The sequence below is a fragment of the Oncorhynchus gorbuscha genome, linkage group LG06 (assembly GCF_021184085.1).
Source record: "Oncorhynchus gorbuscha isolate QuinsamMale2020 ecotype Even-year linkage group LG06, OgorEven_v1.0, whole genome shotgun sequence".
NCBI classification, from domain to species: Eukaryota; Metazoa; Chordata; class Actinopteri; order Salmoniformes; family Salmonidae; genus Oncorhynchus; species Oncorhynchus gorbuscha.
The window spans coordinates 79,464,180-79,487,266 of NC_060178.1; the positions used below are offsets into that span (position 1 = coordinate 79,464,180).

The 23,087-nt window shown below is 45.2% G+C and overlaps 1 protein-coding gene across 1 annotated transcript in view; it reads left to right on the forward strand.

Annotated features, from left to right (window-relative positions):
* Window positions 1–9,589: 9,589 nt before the first annotated feature.
* sfrp5 (secreted frizzled-related protein 5) overlaps window positions 9,590–23,087 on the forward strand; it is a 40,533-nt gene continuing 27,035 nt past the window's right edge. The window contains exon 1 of the mRNA XM_046354204.1: window positions 9,590–10,764. Coding sequence (XP_046210160.1) covers window positions 10,176–10,764 — 589 coding nt within the window. The 5' untranslated portion in view covers window positions 9,590–10,175. The remainder of the gene's footprint in view (window positions 10,765–23,087) is intronic.

Sequence of the window (23,087 nt, forward strand, 5' to 3'; positions counted from 1 at the left end):
CAGGAGAGGGAAGGGGTTCTACTAAGCTATATGGATTTTTTTTAAAGAAGGTCATACTAGAGGACATAGAAGGCACTGTATGTGGGTATGTGTGGGTGTATATGGTGAGTGTAGTTGTGATGGAAGATGGGGTGTGTGTTTTTATGATTAGAAAAGTGTGGTGAGTTAAGTGAGTGAAAAAGGAAAATGGTTGAAATTTTGTGCAGATAGAGGATATACATTTCAAAATAAATTGCAAATATAGTCTATTTATTTCCTTTCATGATGGACCGGTCCCCAACCCTGTACCTTAGAAACCCACCTGAGCGACCCACACACAAAGGAGAAGTCCTTATCTGTTTCATAGGCCTACTGCAAGTAGCTTACATGCAGCCAAGACAGAAAGATAAATGCGGTCAGAGACTCACTAAAGCAGTACCGCCCTCTCAAGAGTCTGAGCCTGCCTGGCAGTGTTGGTACAACAAAGCTAAAGCCCCCGGGTGGGTGAGCATAATATACAAGGAATTTCTCAAAGCTGCTAACGAGAACCTTGATGACCTTGTCCCTAGCCGGTGGGAATTCCGGTGGAGACCCCCACCAAGGTAGTGGCAGTGCTGGCAACACTAGCTGCAGTATCCCATGGGGAATTATTGTGGATCTGGCGGCACAAAATAAAAGGTCTGACTGCTCAGAGATGCTTGGGAAAATGGTCACAACGGTGGACCAGCATGTGTGTGTTTCAGGGGAAAGGGATGTATCTGAGCTCCATCAGCTAGGACTTGACATTAGTTAAGTAACTCTCCCCATTCTTTACATTTTTTTGCATGCCTTCTCAAACAGCTACAACTGTATATGCATTCGCACATCAAGTCTTCTCTTGAGTTGGGCTCAGGGATGGAACAACTGTTGAACACCTGAGCTTGTGGTTGTTTGTGGGGGAAGGGTGGGGAGAGTGTGTGTATGTCCCCCACATCTGTTGCTAAGGGGTAATGATGTTAGGGACAATATTGGATGAATCACATGTGTAATGCCAGTCCTGTTTATAGGTAAGAATCCTTTGTATGAAGTGCTTACATTATTATGTATATTATTAATTAATTGTGGAAATACCTTTTTAATAATATTTTTTTGAACAAAAAATAACACTATAGAATACAATCGAGGAGATGGAGTTGGAAATGCTTTTGGCTTTTAATCTGCTTCTGTCCCTAACATCATTACGCCTTAGCAACAGATATGGGGTACATACACACAGTCCTCTGAATGACACCGGAGGGTTGCCATTTTACAGACTCCATTTTACAGACTTGTGTATTTTGTCACATAGGTTTTTACTGATTTTGTACATAATGTTGCTGCTACCATCACTTATGACTAAAAAAAGAGTTTATGGATATCAGAACAGAGATTACTGCTTCTCCAAATCTGGTCATTACCATGAAGTAAAGATGGAAATATAGGAGGCGGAGATCGTCTGGAAGTGGGTAACCCGCCTCTACCATATGTTCTATTGGCCAACGTGAAATCACTGGAGAATAAACTGGATGATCTCAGTTCAAAACTATAGTACCAATGGGACATTAAATACTGTAATATCTTATGTTTCACCAAGTCGTGGCTGAACAACGACAGGGATAATATATAGTTGGCTGGGTTTTCTGTGCATTGGCAGAACAGCTACGTCTGGTAAGACGAGGGGTGGGGGTGTGTCTATTTGTCAACAACAGCTGGTGGGCAATGTCTAATATTAAGGAAATCTGGAGGTATTGCTCACCTGAGGTAGAGTACCTCATGAGCCAAAGACCACACTATATTCTTCGGAGCCATCTATTTAACAACACAAACCGATACTGGCACTAAGACCGTAGGTACATATCACAATAAGAAGCCATGGATTACAGGCAACATCCACACCAAGCTAAAGGCTAGAGCTGCAGCATTAAAGGACCGGGACGCAAATCTGGATACTTATAAGAAATCCCACTATGCCCTCAGATGAACCATCAAACATGCAAAGCATCAATACAGGACTAAGATTAAGATTGAATTTTACTACACTGCCTCTGACGCTCGTCCGATGTGGCAGGGCATGCAAACTATTACGGACTACAAAAGGGAAACCCAGCCATGAGCTTCCCAGTGGCGCGAGCATACTAGATGAACTAAATGCCTTTAATGCTAGCTTCGGGGCAAGCAACACTGAAGCTTGCATGAGAGTACCAACTGTTCCAGACGACTGTGTGATCACGCTCTCTGTAGCCGATCTGAGAAAGACCTTTAAACAGGTCAACATTCACAGGGCTGTGGTGCCAGACAGATTACCAGGACATGTAATCAGAGAATGCGCGGATCAACTGACATTTTCACCCTTTTCCTGAATCTGAGTCTGTAATACCTGCAAGTTTCAAGCAGACCACCATAGCAGATCACCAAAGCGAAGGTAACCTGCCTAAATGAAGTGCTTTGAAAGGCTGGTCATGGCTCACACCATCATCCCAGAAACGCTAGACCAACTCCAATTGCATACCGCCCCAACAGATCAATAGATGATGCAATTACACCCCACACTGCCCTTTAAAAACTGGACAAAGGGAACACCGATGTGAGAATGCTGTTCATTGACTACAGCTCAGCGTTCAACACCATAGTGTTGAGGGTAGGCAACAACACATCTGCCACACTGATCCTAAACAAGGGGGCCCCTCAGGGGTACATGTTTAGTCCCCTCCTGTACTCCCTATTCACCTACAACTGCATGGCCAAGCATGATTTCAACACCATCATTAAGTTTGCTGATGACACAATGGTGGTAGGCTTGGTCACCGACAATGATGAGACAGCCTATAGGGAGGAGGTCAGAGACCTGGCAGTGTTCACCCACAACTGCATGGCCAAAGCACTTCATTTAAACTATGCCACTTTGTTTACATACTCATCTCATATGTATATACTGTACTCGATACCATCTACTGCATCTTGCCTATGCTGCTCTGTACCATCACTCATTCATATATCTTTATGTACATATTCTTTATCGCTTTACACTTGTGTGTATAAGGTAGTAGTTTTGGAATTGTTAGTTAGATTACTCGTTGGTTATTACTGCATTGTCGGAACTAGAAGCACAAGCATTTCGCTACACTCGCCTTAACATCTGCTAACCATGTGTATGTGACAAATAAATATGATTTTGATTTGATTTGATTTGAAGGAGAGAGGGTCCCAAATGAGTAAAGGTGTAGAAAAGCATGATACTAGCTTAAAACGGAATGCGCTTCGATGGAGTTAGACAGCTCTTTTTCTGGTTTCTTATGAAGCCTAGAGACTGAATATGGTAGCATGGATGTGTGTAACACTGCTTGGCCCCTCGACACTGCAAACAGCCAATAGCTGTAATAGTCAGCGGCTCATGAGTTTGTAGACTCTGAGGTCTTTGGTCTAGAATGGGACATAAAGTCCCTTCCCTTTTAGTTACAAGGAACACCGGCTGTCCCGGGTGTTCGACATAGGAACCACTCGGAATGCATGCTTCTGGATTCGAGAGGATATTTTCTCCCTCAAAATGGGCACTGGGGCCACGGGACCTCAACGTGATGACGCTGCAGAAGCGTGTGGGACACAAAACAAATTGTAGCCTGTACCCTGACCTCAATGTTCACAGGGAGACACTGCGCATGCACACCATTGGTCGGAGCAGATAGCGATACTCCCGTGAAGTGCAATCTGAAGGGGCTGGACGCCGCCTTGTGAAAAGGGAGCGATTGGTTCTTCTTCCATTTCCACCACCTTTAACAACCGTGTGTCTGAACATGGGGAACACTTTTTATCGAACTCACATGCAGGAGACAACAATTTTTTCACTAGTGAACACTGGAACTCAGTTGAAAAAACAGTGTTTATGTGCCAAGGTTTCCCTAAAGCCCGGCCCACTCTGGGTACACAGGCTCCGGCGATCAGTGACGTATTCCAATTGCCAGTGCCACTTGGGGGTACTGCTGTCACAACGAGTCTCCCTCGGTTTAGGTTTAGGCTGTAAGATGGGTTCCGGGAACGAGTTGGCACCCAACACTGGACCGCACGGCTCTGCTGCCAACAACTAATTGCCTATAGAGCCCATAATCTGTACCTCATATGGACTAGTGAGCTACAGGCAGGAATCACAGTAATGTTTTTGTGGAGAGGCACACTGGTCACTCAGGCCCTTGCCAAGGCCCCTTGTTCCAGGAGTTACCCCAGGGACTGAACATACGCTAAACAAGAGAGCTACCTCAGAAACTCCACCGTGGGGAAGCAGGAATAGCTAGTAATAGCAAGCTTTCCTCAGTGAGATAGCCAACCTGGTTAAAACGCTATGCAGTGCTCATTTAGCTAGCCCGGTCTCAAAACTTCACATTGGACCGGCTCACCAAGGTGGGACCAGACCCTTCATCAATAAGTCTGGGAAGAGAGGCAAGCAGTGCTTGACCGAGGCTGACACAGGCGGCGGGGTGTACCCACCAAACCTGGCCGCCCTCTCTCTTTGAGTAGCCTGCTGTAATCAGCGACAGAGCACACAGGAGTCGAGTTGGGCGCGGGCAGACAAGACAGACAAGACATTTGCTCCGACCACACAATCCATCTCCTCGTCCAGCACCTCTGTCCCAGCCAATACTGGCATCCAGGAAAGGAAAGTGGTCATCTGTAATTCCAAGCTTCCTCAAGAATGCTTACACGTCTTTCCAGGACGTTTGTACACAGTACGTGGAAATGTGCACATGGACTGGTTCGAGCGAGGGCCGCCGAAGCATGCCCCAAGCCAAGACACACTACACATAGCATAGACTGTGAGTATCTTTCAGAGAAATGCTATAACCACATGACTGGCGGCATGATCTCGACCCTATTGCATCTATTGCTGTCACGAATCCCGCTTCCTGAGTCTGTGTTTGCCTGTGTTTCTGTCCTGGAGTGTGTTTCCGGTGTCCTGGAACGCACCCTGTCTGGTTGCCGGGCGAATTAGCTTGTTGGGAGATCGATGTTCACCCGCACATGTATCCCATCAGTAATCTGCACACCTGTCCTGATCATCACCTCTCCCCTTCAAAAGCTCTGACCTGACATCCATTCCCTGCCGGATCGTTAGCCATGAACAGTATGTTGTGCCATAGTATCAGCCTCAATGAGCTTGATGCCTTGATAAGCTCCTTTCCTGAGGACGGCTCACCTCTCACAGTTCTGGGCGACTTTAACCTCCCCACGTCTACCTTTGACTCTTTCCTCTCTGCCTCCTTCTTTCCACTCCTCTCCTCTTTTGACCTCACCCTCTCACCTTCCCCCCCTACTCACAAGGCAGGCAATACGCTCGACCTCATCTTTACTAGATGCTGTTCTTCCACTAACCTCATTGCAACTCCCCTCCAAGTCTCCGACCACTACCTTGTATCCTTTTCCCTCTCGCTCTCATCCAACACCTCCCACACTGCCCTACTCGGATGGTATCGCGCCGTCCCAACCTTCGCTCTCTCTCCCCCCCTACTCTCTCCTCTTCCATCCTATCATCTCTTCCCTCCGCTCAAACCTTCTCCAACCTATCTCCTGATTCTGCCTCCTCAACCCTCCTCTCCTCCCTCTCTGCATCCTTTGACTCTCTATGTCCCCTATCCTCCAGGCCGGCTCGGTCCTCCCCTCCCGCTCCGTGGCTCGATGACTCATTGCGAGCTCACAGAACAGGGCTCCAGGCAGCCGAGCGGAAATGGAGGAAAACTCGCCTCCCTGCGGACCTGGCATCCTTTCACTCCCTCCTCTCTACATTTTCCTCCTCTGTCTCTGCTGCTAAAGCCACTTTCTACCACGCTAAATTCCAAGCATCTGCCTCTAACCCTAGGAAGCTCTTTGCCACCTTCTCCTCCCTCCTGAATCCTCCTCCCCCTCCCCCCTCCTCCCTCTCTGCAGATGACTTCGTCAACCATTTTGAAAAGAAGGTCGACGACATCCGATCCTCGTTTGCTAAGTCAAACGACACCGCTGGTTCTGCTCACACTGCCCTACCCTGTGCTCTGACCTCTTTCTCCCCTCTCTCTCCAGATGAAATCTCGCGTCTTGTGACGGCCGGCCGCCCAACAACCTGCCCGCTTGACCCTATCCCCTCCTCTCTTCTCCAGACCATTTCCGGAGACCTTCTCCCTTACCTCACCTCGCTCATCAACTCATCCCTGACCGCTGGCTACGTCCCTTCCGTCTTCAAGAGAGCGAGAGTTGCACCCCTTCTGAAAAAACCTACACTCGATCCCTCCGATGTCAACAACTACAGACCAGTATCCCTTCTTTCTTTTCTCTCCAAAACTCTTGAACGTGCCGTCCTTGGCCAGCTCTTCCGCTATCTCTCTCTGAATGACCTTCTTGATCCAAATCAGTCAGGTTTCAAGACTAGTCATTCAACTGAGACTGCTCTCCTCTGTATCACGGAGGCGCTCCGCACTGCTAAAGCTAACTCTCTCTCCTCTGCTCTCATCCTTCTAAATCTATCGGCTGCCTTCGATACTGTGAACCATCAGATCCTCCTCTCCACCCTCTCCGAGTTGGGCATCTCCGGCGCGGCCCACGCTTGGATTGCGTCCTACCTGACAGGTCGCTCCTACCAGGTGGCGTGGCGAGAATCTGTCTCCTCACCACGCGCTCTCACCACTGGTGTCCCCCAGGGCTCTGTTCTTGGCCCTCTCCTATTCTCGCTATACACCAAGTCACTTGGCTCTGTCATAACCTCACATGGTCTCTCCTATCATTGCTATGCAGACGACACACAATTAATCTTCTCCTTTCCTCCTTCTGATGACCAGGTGGCGAATCGCATCTCTGCATGTCTGGCAGACATATCAGTGTGGATGACGGATCACCACCTCAAGCTGAACCTCGGCAAGACGGAGCTGCTCTTCCTCCCGGGGAAGGACTGCCCGTTCCATGATCTCGCCATCACGGTTGACAACTCCATTGTGTCCTCCTCCCAGAGCGCCAAGAACCTTGGCGTGATCCTGGACAATACCCTGTCGTTCTCAACCAACATCAAGGCGGTGGCCCGTTCCTGTAGGTTCATGCTCTACAACATCCGCAGAGTACGACCCTGCCTCACACAGGAAGAGGCGCAGGTCCTAATCCAGGCACTTGTCATCTCCCGTCTGGATTACTGCAACTCGCTGTTGGCTGGGCTCCCTGCCTGTGCCATTAAACCCCTTCAACTCATCCAGAATGCCGCAGCCCGTCTGGTGTTCAACCTTCCCAAGTTCTCTCACGTCACCCCTCTCCTCCATTCTCTACACTGGCTTCCAGTTAAAGCTCGCATCCACTACAAGACCATGGTGCTTGCCTACGGAGCTGTGAGGGGAACGGCACCTCAGTACCTCCAGGCTCTGATCAGGCCCTACACCCAAACAAGGGCACTGCGTTCATCCACCTCTGGCCTGCTCGCCTCCCTACCACTGAGGAAGTACAGCTCCCGCTCAGCCCAGTCAAAACTGTTCGCTGCTCTGGCCCCCCAATGGTGGAACAAACTCCCTCACGACGCCAGGACAGCGGAGTCAATCACCACCTTCCGGAGACACCTGAAACCCCACCTCTTTAAGGAATACCTAGGATAGGATAAGTAATCCCTCTCTCCCTCCCCCCTTAAGATTTAGATGCACTATTGTAAAGGGACTGTTCCACTGGATGTCATAAGGTGAATGCACCAATTTGTAAGTCGCTCTGGATAAGAGCGTCTGCTAAATGACTTAAATGTAAATGTAAGTTGGATAGAATTTGTTTAGTTGTTTGTTACGTATTGCTTGCCTTAAACTTACCTCCGTTTGTCTTCAGTTACTCACCCGGATCATTTACCCCATTCCCGTCTGGTCGTCAGAGGATTCCGCTACCCCATTGGATCCACCTATTTACTCCCATCAACTCACCACCGCTGCCCGCTACGCCACCTGGATATATCTACCCATTCACATTCACTTGTAAATAAATACTCACCTTCTTCCTACTCTCCTTGTCCTGGTCTGCTTCTGGGTTCGATTTTGAAAGAACGTGACAATTGCACCAGCAAATTGAAGAATAATTAATTGTTCGTGATTAGAAACGTATGAGAACAAGCACAACCTTCAACACACAATGTTGTGGAGGTGAGCACAATCTAGCACTAAGAGACAGTTTAGTTAGCACAACATAATTGTTTAAGTAGTGTGAATTGTTCCTCTTCACACCAAGGTGAAGAGCAGAATAATTGAATGAATGAATCTGAGTCTTAGGTTTATCACCTGTGGAAGGTGGGGCTTCCAGCAAGCCATCGAATTCCTTGGCCTTGTCAGGTGTGAATGTAGATCCTTCAACCGATGTCGCGAGAGTGCAACTCCCCATAGTATGTTATACCGAAGTTGACTGACTGAAAGGTAGGCTTCGCTGTGAACCCCTATATATAATATTTTCACCAGCTTTAGCATGCAAAGAACATGCAAACGCAAATCCATTCAAATGTGTCTGATTGAAGCCCCTTTCCCAATCTCTAACCCTGCTTTATTGTGGTATTGATGGAATGTCTGGACAGTGACATGAGCCCATATGTTCTGGCAGCAGGGAGGTTTCAGCAAAGTTGCATGGACGTTGGGTTAAATGCTGTGTCTGTGTTTGACCCCCCTAATTAGTGTACATAACTCTAAAATCCATTGGTACTTTCTTTGTCCACCCAATATGGTGACTCTGAAGAATGTGTAGAACACTGAAAAATCACCTAATTGAGGGCATCCATATGAGTCCAACACACCAGTCCACCCACTAAGTTAGAGTGCTTTGAATGAGAGATTAATGAGAATTGGATTCATTTTGATGCTATTGCTGGGCCCCTCTGTGTGTTGTGTGTGTCAGTGTTACTGATGGAAAGAGACAGAAAGGCAGCGCGCCGCTATTCAACACCACCATAGACATTAGCATATCTCACAGAGTGTAACCAAACGACCTAGCCACCTGTAGCTGCTGTAGCCTGCCTGACTCTCAATACAGTGCACAAACATTTCACTGCCACCCCACTGTGTGTGTGTGTGTGTGTGTGTGTGTGTGTGTGTGTGTGTGTGTGTGTGTGTGTGTGTGTGTGTGTGTGTGTGTGTGTGCGTGTGCGTGTGCGTGTGCGTGTGCGTGTGCGTGTGCGTGTGCGTGTGCGTGTGCGTGTGCGTGTGTGTGTGTGTGTGTGTGTGTGTGTGTGTGTGTGTGTGTGTGTGTGTGTGTGAGAGAGAGAGAGAGAGAGCATGGAGAGTAGAAAAGTCTCGACACATTGGGCTTTCCTTCTCTCTCACTTCTTACTCTCCCTCTCCTATCTCTCCTGCTTTCTCTCGTTCTCCCTCTACCTCTCCCTCTACCTCTGTAACTCTCCTTCTTTATCTGTCTCTCTCTCTCTCCACAACACACAAACACACACACACACTTGGGCATTGGTAGTGCTACTCTGTCTCTCTGCCTCAGGGAGTGTCTACCAGAGAGGGTGATGAGGGGGGAGAATCTCATCCCCCTTCAGGACCTCCCCCTGGTCTCTGATTGGTTGAGGTAGCACTGTGTGAGGCCTGTGATAAGCTGAGCCAGAGCTGTGTGGGGCCAGTGGGAGGGAGAGTGTTCTGGGAGTCTGCTAGGGGACCTGACAGAATACAGGGAGAAACTATCCCACTAGCTGATATACTGTAGCTGCTCCACACACACTGCTAGACACAGACAGAGAGAGAAGGAGAGAGGTGGAGGCAGAGACAGAGGAAGAGACAGCTGTGGAGTGAGATAGAGAGAACTGCAGGAAGAGAGCAAGAGAGAGATAGAGAGATTTAGAATTTGACAGACAGAGAATTAGACAGTGGGAAAGGAGGCACACACAGCACTCACCCTCCACTGACCCCTCGTCTTACCCTCGACTCACCCTTATCTCCCCACTTACAACAACCTGAGGCAGAGACACACAGCTCTACCAGCGCAGAGATGAGATGACTGGACACACACTAACGCACACATTTTCTCTCTGTTGAAAGAAGACCAGAATACACACTTTCTTTTTGTTTTCTCTCTCAGCTCCTGCTCTCGTTCTTGGCCAGGAAAAAAAGGATTACAGTTTATTTCTTCAGCACAGTCTTTATTCTCCAAAAGCCCCGAGTCACGTTGGACAATTTGGATACGTTCCTCTTTTCTTTCTCCCTCCAAGAGCACAGAGCAACATGGCACAGGGACAAAAGAACCACAATAACAGCAGACAGCAGCGGGCACAACTCCTCACTAACCCCTTCTCCACCATGGCACTGTCCCTCTCCATGTCCTTCTTCCTCCTCCTCCTCTTCCTCACCTCTCCTGCCTCGACCGCCGACGAATACGACTACTACAGCTGGCAATCAGACAACTTCCACAACGGTCGTTTCTACACAAAGCAGCCGCAGTGTGTGGACATCCCCGCCGATTTACGCCTCTGTCACAACGTGGGCTACAAGAAGATGCGCCTCCCCAACCTGCTGGACCACGAGACCATGCCGGAGGTCAAACAGCAGGCGGGTAGCTGGGTGCCGCTCCTCGCCAAGCGGTGCCACGCAGATACACAGGTGTTCCTGTGTTCCCTTTTCGCCCCGGTGTGTCTGGACAGGCCCATCTACCCGTGTCGCTCGCTGTGTGAGGCCGTGAGGGATAGCTGTGCCCCAGTTATGGAAACCTACGGGTTCCCTTGGCCAGAGATGTTGACCTGTGATAAGTTTCCTATTGATAATGATCTGTGTATCCCCATGCAGTTTGCTGGGAACCAGGCCACCCCGGCTCCAGGTAAGATCACACACACACTTATTCACAACCTTATTTTTTCTTGCATGTTTAGAGACTGTATGCTGACTTGTGTAAAAGATTGCCCCTAAATTACATGGTAATTGTCCCTTCCCTATAGTAATAACTTGTTTAGTTGACTGTTTGTCAGATTGAATGTTGTTTGTGCCTCCACACATCACACTGGCTCTAGATGGGAGAGAGCCCAAGCCCCAATGCAGGTTAACTCTTACTCCTGCTTCAGAGCTTTGAACAGAAGATATGGTAGAATAAGATTTACGTTTCATTTTAAGTAATGGAAGGAATAATCTTTGAATAGGAAAGAACAAACCACTGAAACAATTTTGATAGTTATAGATACAAATATACACCTTTAAATTCAATGTAACTGCTATAAGATATACTGTAGCTAGAGAAGAAAGTATAGTGATGTTCCAGATTAGATATCAGAATGAATTATATTCCATTAGGTCAGGTAATATGCAAGTCAGTGTTTCTTCTACTGTATGTGAAAGCTGGAAATAATAGAGAGACCACAATGAAATGTCCATGTGTTCAATATAACTTCTACTATAAAACAGAGTGACATTAAAGAAAGACCAAGGGAACGTTTTCATGTCAAATATTGCAACGATTTATTGTTATTGCAATGGCAGAGATTAAAATAAAAGTTACTGTCGGCAAGGGAAACATTTTCAGTTCGTGTATCAGACTACAGTAGAACTGCTAGTGTGTGTAAAAAATAAAATGAAGAACAAGTTAACAGTTTCAGACTGATCTCAGTGACAGCAACTTTTCAGATAAACCCTTATACCAGGCACAGTCTAAGGCTATTCCTGAATCTCTGAAAACACTTTCAGAGATTCTGCCTTCAGCATGCTTTTAACTCCCGGAGTAGGTTTTCTAGTCAGGGAAACCGACCCTAAACTTAAATGTGCTTCCAAACAAATTCTCAGTTAAAACAAAAAAAGAAGAAAATATCAAAATATCAAAATCAGATGCTGAATGAAACCATGTTTGTCTTTTAATATTTTAACTGATTTTAGCAAGCAACATATATTGAACATTATCAGTGACTGGGCTGATCAGGGAGCTATTCTATAATAAAACCTTAAAAAAATAACAAGACAAACTATGTAACATACCTGTAGAATTCATGGAAAGTAGGGATGAACTATTATTCACAATGATCTAACATGAAATATAAGATGTTACATTTACATGCAGTAAGTGATGAATACATTATCATCATTCATAATGTTAATGTCAACATGGTCTCGTTAGTATATGTACAAATTGTGATATTTAACCATTTGAGACATATTTTACTGACAGTGACATATTAGTTATATTTTTGCTAATGTAACACAGAAAATGGCATTAAATCTCATATGTTATGAGTGATGTGCTGACAACAGACAGTGAGTCTAGTGAGAAACTAGCCAGGAGTAGATTAAGCACAGAGAGACAGGCAGCGTGGAGGGCTCTCCGGCTACGACTCGAGTGCAGGACAGAGAAATACACACTTTTCCCAAATCCACTACTGTATGACCCCTGATGTTTGTGTGTGTGTGAAATTTAGAGTGAGTGTGTGTGTGTGTGTGTGTGCACAGTAACTAGCTAGAGAAAAAGAGAAAGATAGAGGAGAAAGAAGAGAGGAGAGAGAAAGAGAGAGAGAGAGAGAGAGAGAGAGAGAGAGAGAGAGAGAGAGAGAGAGAGAGAGAGAGAGAGAGAGAGAGAGAGAGACTGTGTGTGAGAGAGTCAATGTGAGTCTGGAGTCTATAGAATGTGAAGGGGACACTCTCCTCTGTGTCTCTGTTGTCCAAGCCTGCTCTGTCTTTTGTCTGGTCGGCCAGTTAGACAGCCAATTAACTAGCCAACTAATTACTGAGGGCGAATTAGTCTATAGAGAGAAAAGGAGAGACGGGGGGAGGGGGCAGTTAGAGAGGGGGGGTGGGGGAGAATGGGGTGTAAGAGAGAGAATGAGGAAGAAAAGGAGAGAGAAAAAGAGGGAGGTGAGAGAGTGATGGAAAGAAGGAGAGAACGAGTGGGCTTTAGAGAGAGAATGAAAAAGTAGAAGGGAGGAGAAAGAGGGGAAAGAGAGTTTAGTGAGAGAGGGGAGGTTGTGAGGGAAGTAAAAGTGAAAGAAAAAAGTAAAGAAAAGAGAGTGGTTCCCTTCCAGTTTCAATGAGGATGGGAAAGAGAACGTTTCATTCATTCATTCCTTCATTTATGTTTTGTTTTGTACTTTGCTACCCAGGTTGGTCAATTTAGAACCAGGGCCCAGATTCACAAAACACTTGTTCCGCAAAAACTTACAAAACATCTTAAGAAAAAGAAGTTCATAAGATAGTTCTTAAGTGCAATTCCTCAACAATATCTTAAGATTTTATGATTTTCTTACAAACTTCTCAAATATAATTTTACAAATCGTCTTATGATGTTTGTTGCTAGGCAACCATTTTAACTAGATATCCAGCTAGCACTGAGATTACTGTTGTAAAACATGTTATTGGGTTTAAAATAGTCAACACTAAAACTTTCAGCTGAAGTTTGTGAGTGAATTAAACATCTTTGCTTTCATGAGATTTGTTTATCACTGCCCTGAGTTTAAAACAAGGGTTTATCTATCTTGAAATTAAGAACATTTCCAACAACTTTATTTTCTTATTTACTTTTTACTTAAGGATAAACATAATAACCTTTTTGAGGAATAGCAACATTGCTTATCTTTCTTAATAAGTCTATAGTTAAGGAGAAAATAACAGTTAATAAGAAATGTCTTAATAAGAAGGTTTTGTGAATCTGGGCCCAGGTTTTCACCTACAGTGCACCATCTCAGGCAATATGAATATAATCGGTCTATGTAATACTAGAATCCTTCTGGTTCTATGCTTCAGACTGAACAATCTATTTTAAAGAGTACAAAGACAAGAAACTGGCTTAATAGAGTCAGACAAACTTGGCCGAGAAGAACAGGAGGACAATGTAAAGTGTGGATAGGAGAAGGATGAAAGAGACATATGGCCGACTTAATCTAGGAAAACATGTGTCAGTTTTAATCAGTCTGAACTCTGAATGATAACATAAAGTCTGCAAACCTTTCATGTTTCATCAGGAAATATGAAGTGTTCAGGGAAAACTCATTCAGCAAGTGTCTATACACACACACACACACACACACACACACACACACACACACACACACACACACACACACACACACACACACACACACACACACACACACACACACACACACACACACACACACACACACACACACACACACACACACACACACACACACACACACTCTCTCTATTGCAGGCGGTGTGAAAGGAAGGCATTTGATAGCATTGGAAGACAGAGATTCATAGAAGCTGTTTCATTGAGCTCATGCAGAGGAGAGAAGTGTGTCCCAAATAGCACCCTATTACATATGTAGTGCACTGCTTTTGCAAAACCATGCACGATATGGAGAATAGGGTGCCATTTTGGATGCAGATCATATTCCATTATGAAAATATGTGTCGTGTTTTTATAGGACTAGAATCAACTATGTGACATATTCACTTCCCTGAGCCATAACTCACTCTTTTACATGGTCCTTGGAAAGTAGACGGCATGAATTGTACCTGAACTTTATCTTTTTATATGGAAAACCACATGTTTATCTATTCAAATGATAATATATAGGTTACTTTAGAGTGTACATTTAATTTCAATGACTGGTACATGGTCAAATAGTTACAATACAGTTGCAAAGTCCAAGCACACAATGTAATATTACAACATATGCTGCTTTTGAAATACCCAAATATTGGTACAAATAAAATAAACGCTTTATATAAATATTTTACACTGTTGTGTTCAGATTAATGCATTTTTTTAAATACACAGGGTCAGTGTCATAAAAATCAAAAATAAAATAATTTCAAGAACAAAATACAGTTTTGACTTTTTTCTGGAAACCTGGTTACAGCTTTTGATTGAATATCGCTCCCGGTGTGTGTCTCCATCCTGTTAGAGTGGAGCATTTGAGATTTACGCTTGGCAAACGAGCGTGTGTGTGTGTGTGTCTTTGTGTGTCTTTGTGTGTGTGTGTGTGTGTGTGTGTGTGTGTGTGTGTGTGTGTGTGTGTGTGTGTGTGTGTGTGTGTGTGTGTGTGTGTGTGTGTGTGTGTGTGTGTGTGTGTGTGTGTGTGTGTGTGTGTGTGTGTCTTTGTGCGTGCGTGTGTATGTGTGTGTGTCTTTGTGCGTGCGTGCGTGCGTGCGTGTCTTTGTGCGTGCGTGCGTGCGTGCGTGCGTGTGCGTGCGTGTGTCTTTGTGCGTGCGTGCGTGTGTGTGTGTGTGCGTGCGTGTGTTTGTGCCTGTGTGCGTGTGTGTGTGTGTGTGAAACAGATTGAACCCTTATCAGTTCTAGCCTGGCGGGTTAGAGGCTGCTGACATGCTGTTAAGATCCAGAGCTTCTCTGATGTACCGGCTCCATGTGACCGAGAGCCTCTTAGTCTGATACCACACCTAACCCTGCAACATTTCAGACACACCATAATAATCCTTCTAACACACAACTGCTACGAAACTCCTCTAAAGACGCAATCTTCACTGAAAGAACATACAGTGTAAACGCAACATGTAAAGTGTTGGTCCCATGTTTCATGAGCTGAAAAAAAACATTCCAGAAATGTTCTATAAGCACAAAAAGCTTATTTCTTTCAAATTTTGTGCACAAATTAGTTTACATCCCTGTTAGTGAGCATTTCTCCTTTGACAAGTTAATCCATCCACCTTACTGACAGGTGTGGCATGTCAAGAAGCTGATTAAACAGCATGATCATTACACAAGTGCACCTCGTGCTGGGGGCAATAAGAGGCCACTCTAAAATGTGCAGTTTTGTCAAACAACACAATGCCACATATGTCTCAAGTTTTGAGGAAATATGCATTTGGCATGCTGACTGCAGGTATGTCCACCAGAGCTGTTGCCAGAGAATTAAATGTTCCTTTCTATAACATAAGCACCTCCAACATCGTTTTAGAGAATTTAGCATTACGTCCAACCGGCCTCACAACTGCAGACCACGTATATGGCATGTGTGGGTGCGTGGTTTGCCGATGTTAACGTTGTGAACAGATTGCCCCATGGTGGTCGGTGGGGTTATGGTATTGTCAGGAATAAGCTACGGAAAATGGAAAAAATTGCATTTTATCGAGGGCCATTTGAATGCCGAGATCCTGAGGCCCAATGTCGTACCATTTATCCGCCTCCATCACCTCATGTTTCTGCATGATAATGCACGGCCCCATGTCTCAAGGATCTGTACACAATTCCTGGAAACTGAAAATGTCACAGTTCTTTCATGGCCTGCATACTCACCAGACATGTCACCTATTGAGCATGTTTGGGATGCAACTTCGCACAGCCATTGAAGAGGAGTAGGGAAACATTCCACTTGCCACAATCAAAAGCCTGATCAACTCTATGCGAAGGAGATGTGTTGTGCTGCATGCGGCAAATGGTGGTCACACCAGATACTGACTGGTTTTCTGATCCACACCCCTTCCTTTAAGGTATCTGTGACAAACAACTGCATACAGTATCTGTATTCCCAGTCATGTGAAATTCATAGATTTGGGCCTAATGAATTTATTTCAATTGACTGATTTCTTTATATGAACTGTAAAACTCAGTAAAATCTTTGAAATGTTTTGCCCAACGGTGAAGTCACAATTTTTCCAACATGGTAGAGTACCAGCTTAGAGGTATCTCATACATACACTACTTGGTCTGGTCTCGGGATGTCCCCGATAGTATCTGGAGAACTGAGGGGGAACTTCAGAGTTTTAAAATTTAAGCACATAAACAGGTGGCCTTAATGGAACAAATCAAAGCACATTATTTATATTTTTAGGTAGTGATTACTTGTTCAACTCTTTTCTCATAGCCTCTGTTCCTCTACTCAGAGCTCTAAAATCACTTCAAAGTGTAATGAATGGTTGGTCTTTAGAAACCTCTAGATCATTCTTCCCTGTATCGTCTTTCTGACTTTTTATCACTCAGAGGGATCTCTCCTGTCTGTCTGCAAAAACCAGATACCAGCTATTCTGTAATTGCATGATATAGCACAGCTACACACACATACACACAAACACACACACACACGCACACACGCATACATGTCCATTCACACATACATGTGCACGTTCATTCACAGACACGCACATACAAACACACACGTACACACACATACACAAGAGAAAAAGGAAGAGTGAGGAAAGACAGAGAGAGCGACAAAGAGAGAGACAGGACAGATAGATAGAGGGAGCAAGAGAAAGAGGGAAAGGGAACACAGTTAGGGAGCTGGTGTAGAAACTAGCACAACAGAGTTAGATTCACTTTCCACCTCTCGCTTCAGAGAGAGTGCAAGAGAGATCGAGAGAGAGGAGCACTACCAATGTCCAACTGTGTGTCTGTGTGCTTGTGGTGTTTGTGTGCTATGTGTGTGTGTGTGTGTGTGTGTGTGTGTGTGTGTGTGTGTGTGTGTGTGTGTGTGTGTGTGTGTGTGTGTGTGTGTGTGTGTGTGTGTGTGTGTGTGTGTGTGTGTGTGTGTGTGTGTGTGTGTGTGTGTGTGTGTGTGTGTGTGTGTGTGTGTGTGTGTGCGTGCTTGGGCACTGGGTGTGCGATTACATGAAACTGACACCTAGAGATAGCAAGGCAACACAAACAAGCAGCGGTACCTGGCAGGACCATGGGTTTTGGGGTTGTTATAGGAGAGAGCGGAACAGGGAGGCTGGAGTGTATGAAAGCAAAACAAGCAGAAGAGGATTGGACTGACAGTGCAAGTGTGCATGTGTACTGTGTTGTATAGGGTGTTACTCAGTGGTGGTGCAGAGCTGGAGCAGGATTTGATAACCACTTTGTGAGACGTACTCAGCTCACTCGAGAAATGGGATGAGGGGGTCTAGAGGGTAGAGAGAGAGAGAGAGAGAGAAGAGATGAGGTGAGGTGAAAAGGAGGTGTAGGAGAGAGAGAGAGAGAGAGAGAGAGAGAGAGAGAGAGAGAGAGAGAGAGAGAGAGAGAGAGAGAGAGAGAGAGAGAGAGAGAGAGAGAGAGAGAGGTCTGGAAGGCCCTGCCATTCTAACCTTAAAAATCCAGGGTGATGCCTAAACTTAAGCTTAAACACTTTGAATAACTTAGAAATGTGATGTTTGAGAAACATGAATGAACATCTAACTCTGACGTGAGTCTGTGAGAGCTGGTAGGCTAGGACACTTGTTTTTATTATTTTCTGTTTTAACTCATCCCTACCCTTAACCCTTAACCTTAGCCAGTCGAAACTAATGACTAAACGTATTATTATTATTTCTTTTAACCCTTTTTCTCCCCAATTTCGTAATTTCCAATTGTCCTATCACTGAAACTGCCCTATGTACTCGGGAGAGGCGTCCTTCGAAACACGACCCTGCCAAGCCGCCCTGCTTCTTGACACAATGTGTCGGAGGAAACACCATCCAGCTGGCGACCTAGGTCAGCTTCCAGGCGCCTGGACCGCCACAAGGAGTCGCAAGAGCGCGGTGGGATAAGGAAATCCCGGCCGGACAAAACCTCACCTAACCCGGACGACACTGGGCCAATTGAACGCCGCCTTATGGGTCTCCCGATCACGGCTGGCTGTGACACAGCCTGTGATCAAGCCAGCTTCTATAGTGACGCTTCAAGCACTGTGATGCAGTGCCTTATACCGCTGTCCCACTCGAGAGGCCCAATCCCTAAACTTAACCGTCAAGTTTTTCCTGTTTTAACCCTAACCCCAACCTTAACATTTAACTTAACCAGTCAAAATGTGATGTTTATCCCCCCCAAACGTTGGATACTGAAGTGAGACAGTGACATCTTGTTGGTCACTGAGTGTGTGATGACTGGCCTGCTGTCTACTGTCAGATTGAATAACACTGATCCTAAACAGAGTGTGCAGTATCACACACACACACGAACCCATGCATACACACATGCACCCGCACAAACACGCACGCACACACACACATGTAAACACACATGCATATACACGCACACACACACATAGACACACACTCATAGACACACACTCATATTTGCACACACAGTCACACACTCCCATGTATCAGAGGGGCTTTTATGAATAAACTATGCACAGGTCACAATCTCACGGCTCATTTGGGCCGTTTAACTTACGAGCAGAGACACTTCTGACATAAAACGCTGCTGTGGCGGGGATGAAATACACACACACACACATGAAATACAGCATGTGATTTATGTCAGTGAGGCTAACATCTGGTTAAATGCACCATGCTCACAGACAGAGAAGAGTTTAAACATCGCCCCGCAGGCCCACCCCTGGGACCACTAAAATACAGCACGCTTCTCGCATCTGTAGGAATCCTATACCCACAGTGTGTGTGTGTGTAGGTGTGTGTCCTCTACAGAACAGAAATAATATTCTCCAAAGGCATGGCCAGTGTTCCGTGTACAGAGCGTTGGATCAGATGTTCCCTTTTAACATAAGCCCAGCAGTATGACTAGTGGGCATTGTGCTATTGGTGACCTGAAAGTGTTAGACTGGTCCCAGATCCGTCCTGCCAACTCCTATGGTCACTGGTCATACAGCAACGTTAGGACCTATACAACACAAATAGATCTGAGAACTGGCTATGACAGTACTGACTCTCTGTCAATGTTTAGAACATACACTGACCACTTTAACGAAATGATTAGAGGCTAGTGTATTTACATGACCCCTGTCCAGTTTGTACTGCCATGTGCAGATACTTATGCATGCAAACATGTACTCATAAAACTAAATAAAGAGAGAGAGGGAGGAGAGGGAAAGTAAGAGGGAGTGAGAGAGAGCCCATTCATTATCAGGCCAGCCCGTTCACCTCCAAAGGTCAAAAGTCAAAGGTTGGAGGTTATCACCTGGTCCTAACTAGCCGTCTGGCCTGATAATGAGAGGGGTCAGAGTTCAACATGCCTCACTGCACTGGGTCGCATCGAGGTGAACTCTTTAGTCACACAGAAACCCTCAGTGTGTGTGTGTGTGTGTGCGTGCCCTTGTCTTATTGTCAGCAACACACAATTAAAGCCTTGACCCCCTCTGTGTAGCAGGCCTCACTGTGTTAATGCATGGGAACCTTCACGTTGGAATGACAGTTTCTCTCTCTCTCTCTCTCTCTCTCTCTCTCTCTCTCTCTCTCTCTCTCTCTCTCTCTCTCTCTCTCTCTCTCTCTCTCTCTCTCTCTATCTCTCACTCTCTCTCTCTCACACACACACACATAAACAGCCTCTCTCTCCTCCCCCCTTCTCTCTCTCCCTCTCTGCTCTGCCTGTTTTGAACGATTCACTTGGAGGCTGTTGCATCTTATTCATCCCATAGAGTAATAGATTGTAATTTCTCTGGGGTTGTGGTGTGTTGGCTGGCTGCCCAGTTGTCTCAGTGCCAGGGTTTGTGTCAGGAGAATACATTCCTTCTATACAGCACAACCAACGCTCTGTCCTGTTTATTCATTAACAGGGGAAATCAATTAGACTGGGCTGGCTGCAGTCAGTGAATAGGTCCCAAATGGCACCCTAATCGCTATATAGTGTGCTTCTTTTGACCAGGGCCAATACTATATTGTCGTGTGATGTAAGTGAATTGAATAAATTGCTTTTAATTAGATATTCCCATAGCAATCGTGAATTTAAAAAAATTTGACTTGTTAATTTATCCCCTTGTCCAAATACATTCTGTTATTATGCATTTAAATTAACAATCAGGTAATATACAGTGCATTTGGGAAAGTATTCAGACCCCTTGACTTTTTCCACATTTTGTTAAATTACAGCCTTATTCTAAAATGAATTAAATAAATGTTTTCTCTCCTAAATCTACACACCCTATAATGACAAAGCTAAACAGGTTTTTAGACTTTCTTGCAATTTTTAAATAAGCATTCAGACCCTTTGCTATGTATGAGATATGAAATTGATCTCAGGTACATCCTGTTTCCATTGATCAACCTTGAGAGGTTTCTACAACTTGATTGGAGTCCACCTGTGGTACATGAAATTGATTGGACATGATTTGGAAAGGTCCCACAGTTGACAGTGCATGTCAGAGCAAAAAACAAGCCATGAGTTGGAAGAAATTGTACGTAGAGCTCATAGACTGGATTGTGTCGAGGCACAGATCTAGGTAAGAGTACCAAAAAATGTCTGCAGCATTGAAGGTCCCAAAGAACACAGGGGCCTCTATCATTCTTAAATGGAAGAAGTTTGTAACCACCAAGACTCTTCCTAGAGCTGTCTGTCTGGCCAAACTGAGCAATTGTGGGGAGAAGGGCCTTGGTCAGGCTCTAGAGTTCCTCTGTGGAGATGGAAGAACCTTTCAGCAGGACAACTGTCTTTGCAGCATTCCACCAATCAGGCTTTTATGGTAGAGTGGCCAGACGGAAGCCACTCCTCAGTAAAAGGCACATGACAGCCTGCTTGGAGTTTGCCAAAAGGCACCTAAAGACTCTCAGACCATGAGAAACATGATTCTCTGGTGTGATGAAATCAAGATTGAACTCTTTGGCCTGAATGCCAAGCGTCACATCTAGAGGACACCTGGCATCATCTCCACGGTGGTGGCAACATCATGCTGTGGGGATGTTTTTCAGCTCGCAAATCCGTCGGAGGTACCACAAATAAAACCGTCACTCTCTCATGGGAATTCCACTAACGGTCCATATGTAGACAAACATAGCTGTTGCTCATGTCGGTATCTGTGCTGATGGCAAAAGCCATGACAGGGAGACATAGTAGAGTGATAATGCACGTGCAAGCAGTTTCTCCCGACGCCACTTAGGTACACTGCAGCATCCGCTGAGAGGCTCTTGCTACCAAGGGAATGCCTGACAGCTTGAAAGACGATTTGGACACTACAGTGAAACTGGTTCACTTTGTTATAGCAAGGCCCCTGAACTCTCATGTACTTTCTGCACTATGCAATGATATGGACAGCACCATGTAACGCTTTTACAACATACAGAAGTGCGCTAGTTATCAAGGGACAAAGTATTGACACGTTTTTTAAAATTGAGAGACGAGCTTAATATTTTCTTTACTGACCATTATTTTCACTTGCCTGACCGCTTGCCTGATGACGAGTTTCTCACACGACTGGCCTGTCAAGCTTACAGACAATGTCAAATGTGATATAGTCGAAGCACCTGAGTGAGTTGAGTGCACAATTACGCTTCCCCAAAACAAATGACACAAACAACTGGATTCGTTATCCCTTTCATGCCCTGCCTCCAGTCCACTTGCCGATATCTGAACAAGTGAGCATCATCGAAATTGCAACAAGCGGTTCTGTGAAAATTTAATTTAATCAGAAGCCACTGCCAGATTTCAAGATTGGGCTGAGCTCAGAGTATCCTGCCTTGGCAAATCGCGCTGTTAAGACACTGATGCCCTTTGCAACCACATACCTATGTGAGAGTAGATTCTCGGCCCTCACTAAACACAGGCACAGATTGTATGTGGAAAATGTTTATTTTTTATTTTTTACAACCCAACATTGCTGAGTTATGTGCATCCTTCAAGCACACCCTTCTCATTAACCGGTGGTAAGTTATTCACAATGTTTGATGAACAAATAAGGTTTTATATATAAGAAGGTTAAATAAAGAGCAACATTTTTGATTATTATTGTATTATTATTTGTGTCCTCGTCCAATAAGAACTCTTTGTGACTTCTGACGAGCCGGGTTGTGACAGGAACTCACACTCATTCTTATATTTAATAAATGTATCGTACAGTGTGTGTGTGGCAGGCTTACAATGATGACAAAAACAACATTTGAGAGTGTGCTGACCCTGGTGCTAGAGGGGGTACGCAGCTGGAGGTTGAATGTTGAAGGGGTACGGGACTATAAAAAGTTTGGGAACCACTGGTGTAGATGAAGCAGAGAAGACAGGTTAAAGAATGATTTTTAAGCTTTGACACAATTGAGACATCAATTGCCATGGGCAAGACAAAATATTTAAGTGCCTTTGAACGGGGTATGGTAGTAGGTGCCAAGCGTACCGGTTTGAGTGTGTCAAGAACTCCAACGCTGCTGGGTTTTTCATGCTCAAGAGTTTCCTGTGTGCATCAAGAATGGTCCAACACCCAAAGGAAATCCAGCCAACTTGACACAACTGTGGGAAGCATTGGAGTCAACTTGGGCCAGCATCCCTGCTTTCGACATCTTATAAAGTCTATGTCTGATGAATTGAGGGTGTTCTGAGGGCAAAAGTGGGTGCAACTCAATATTAGG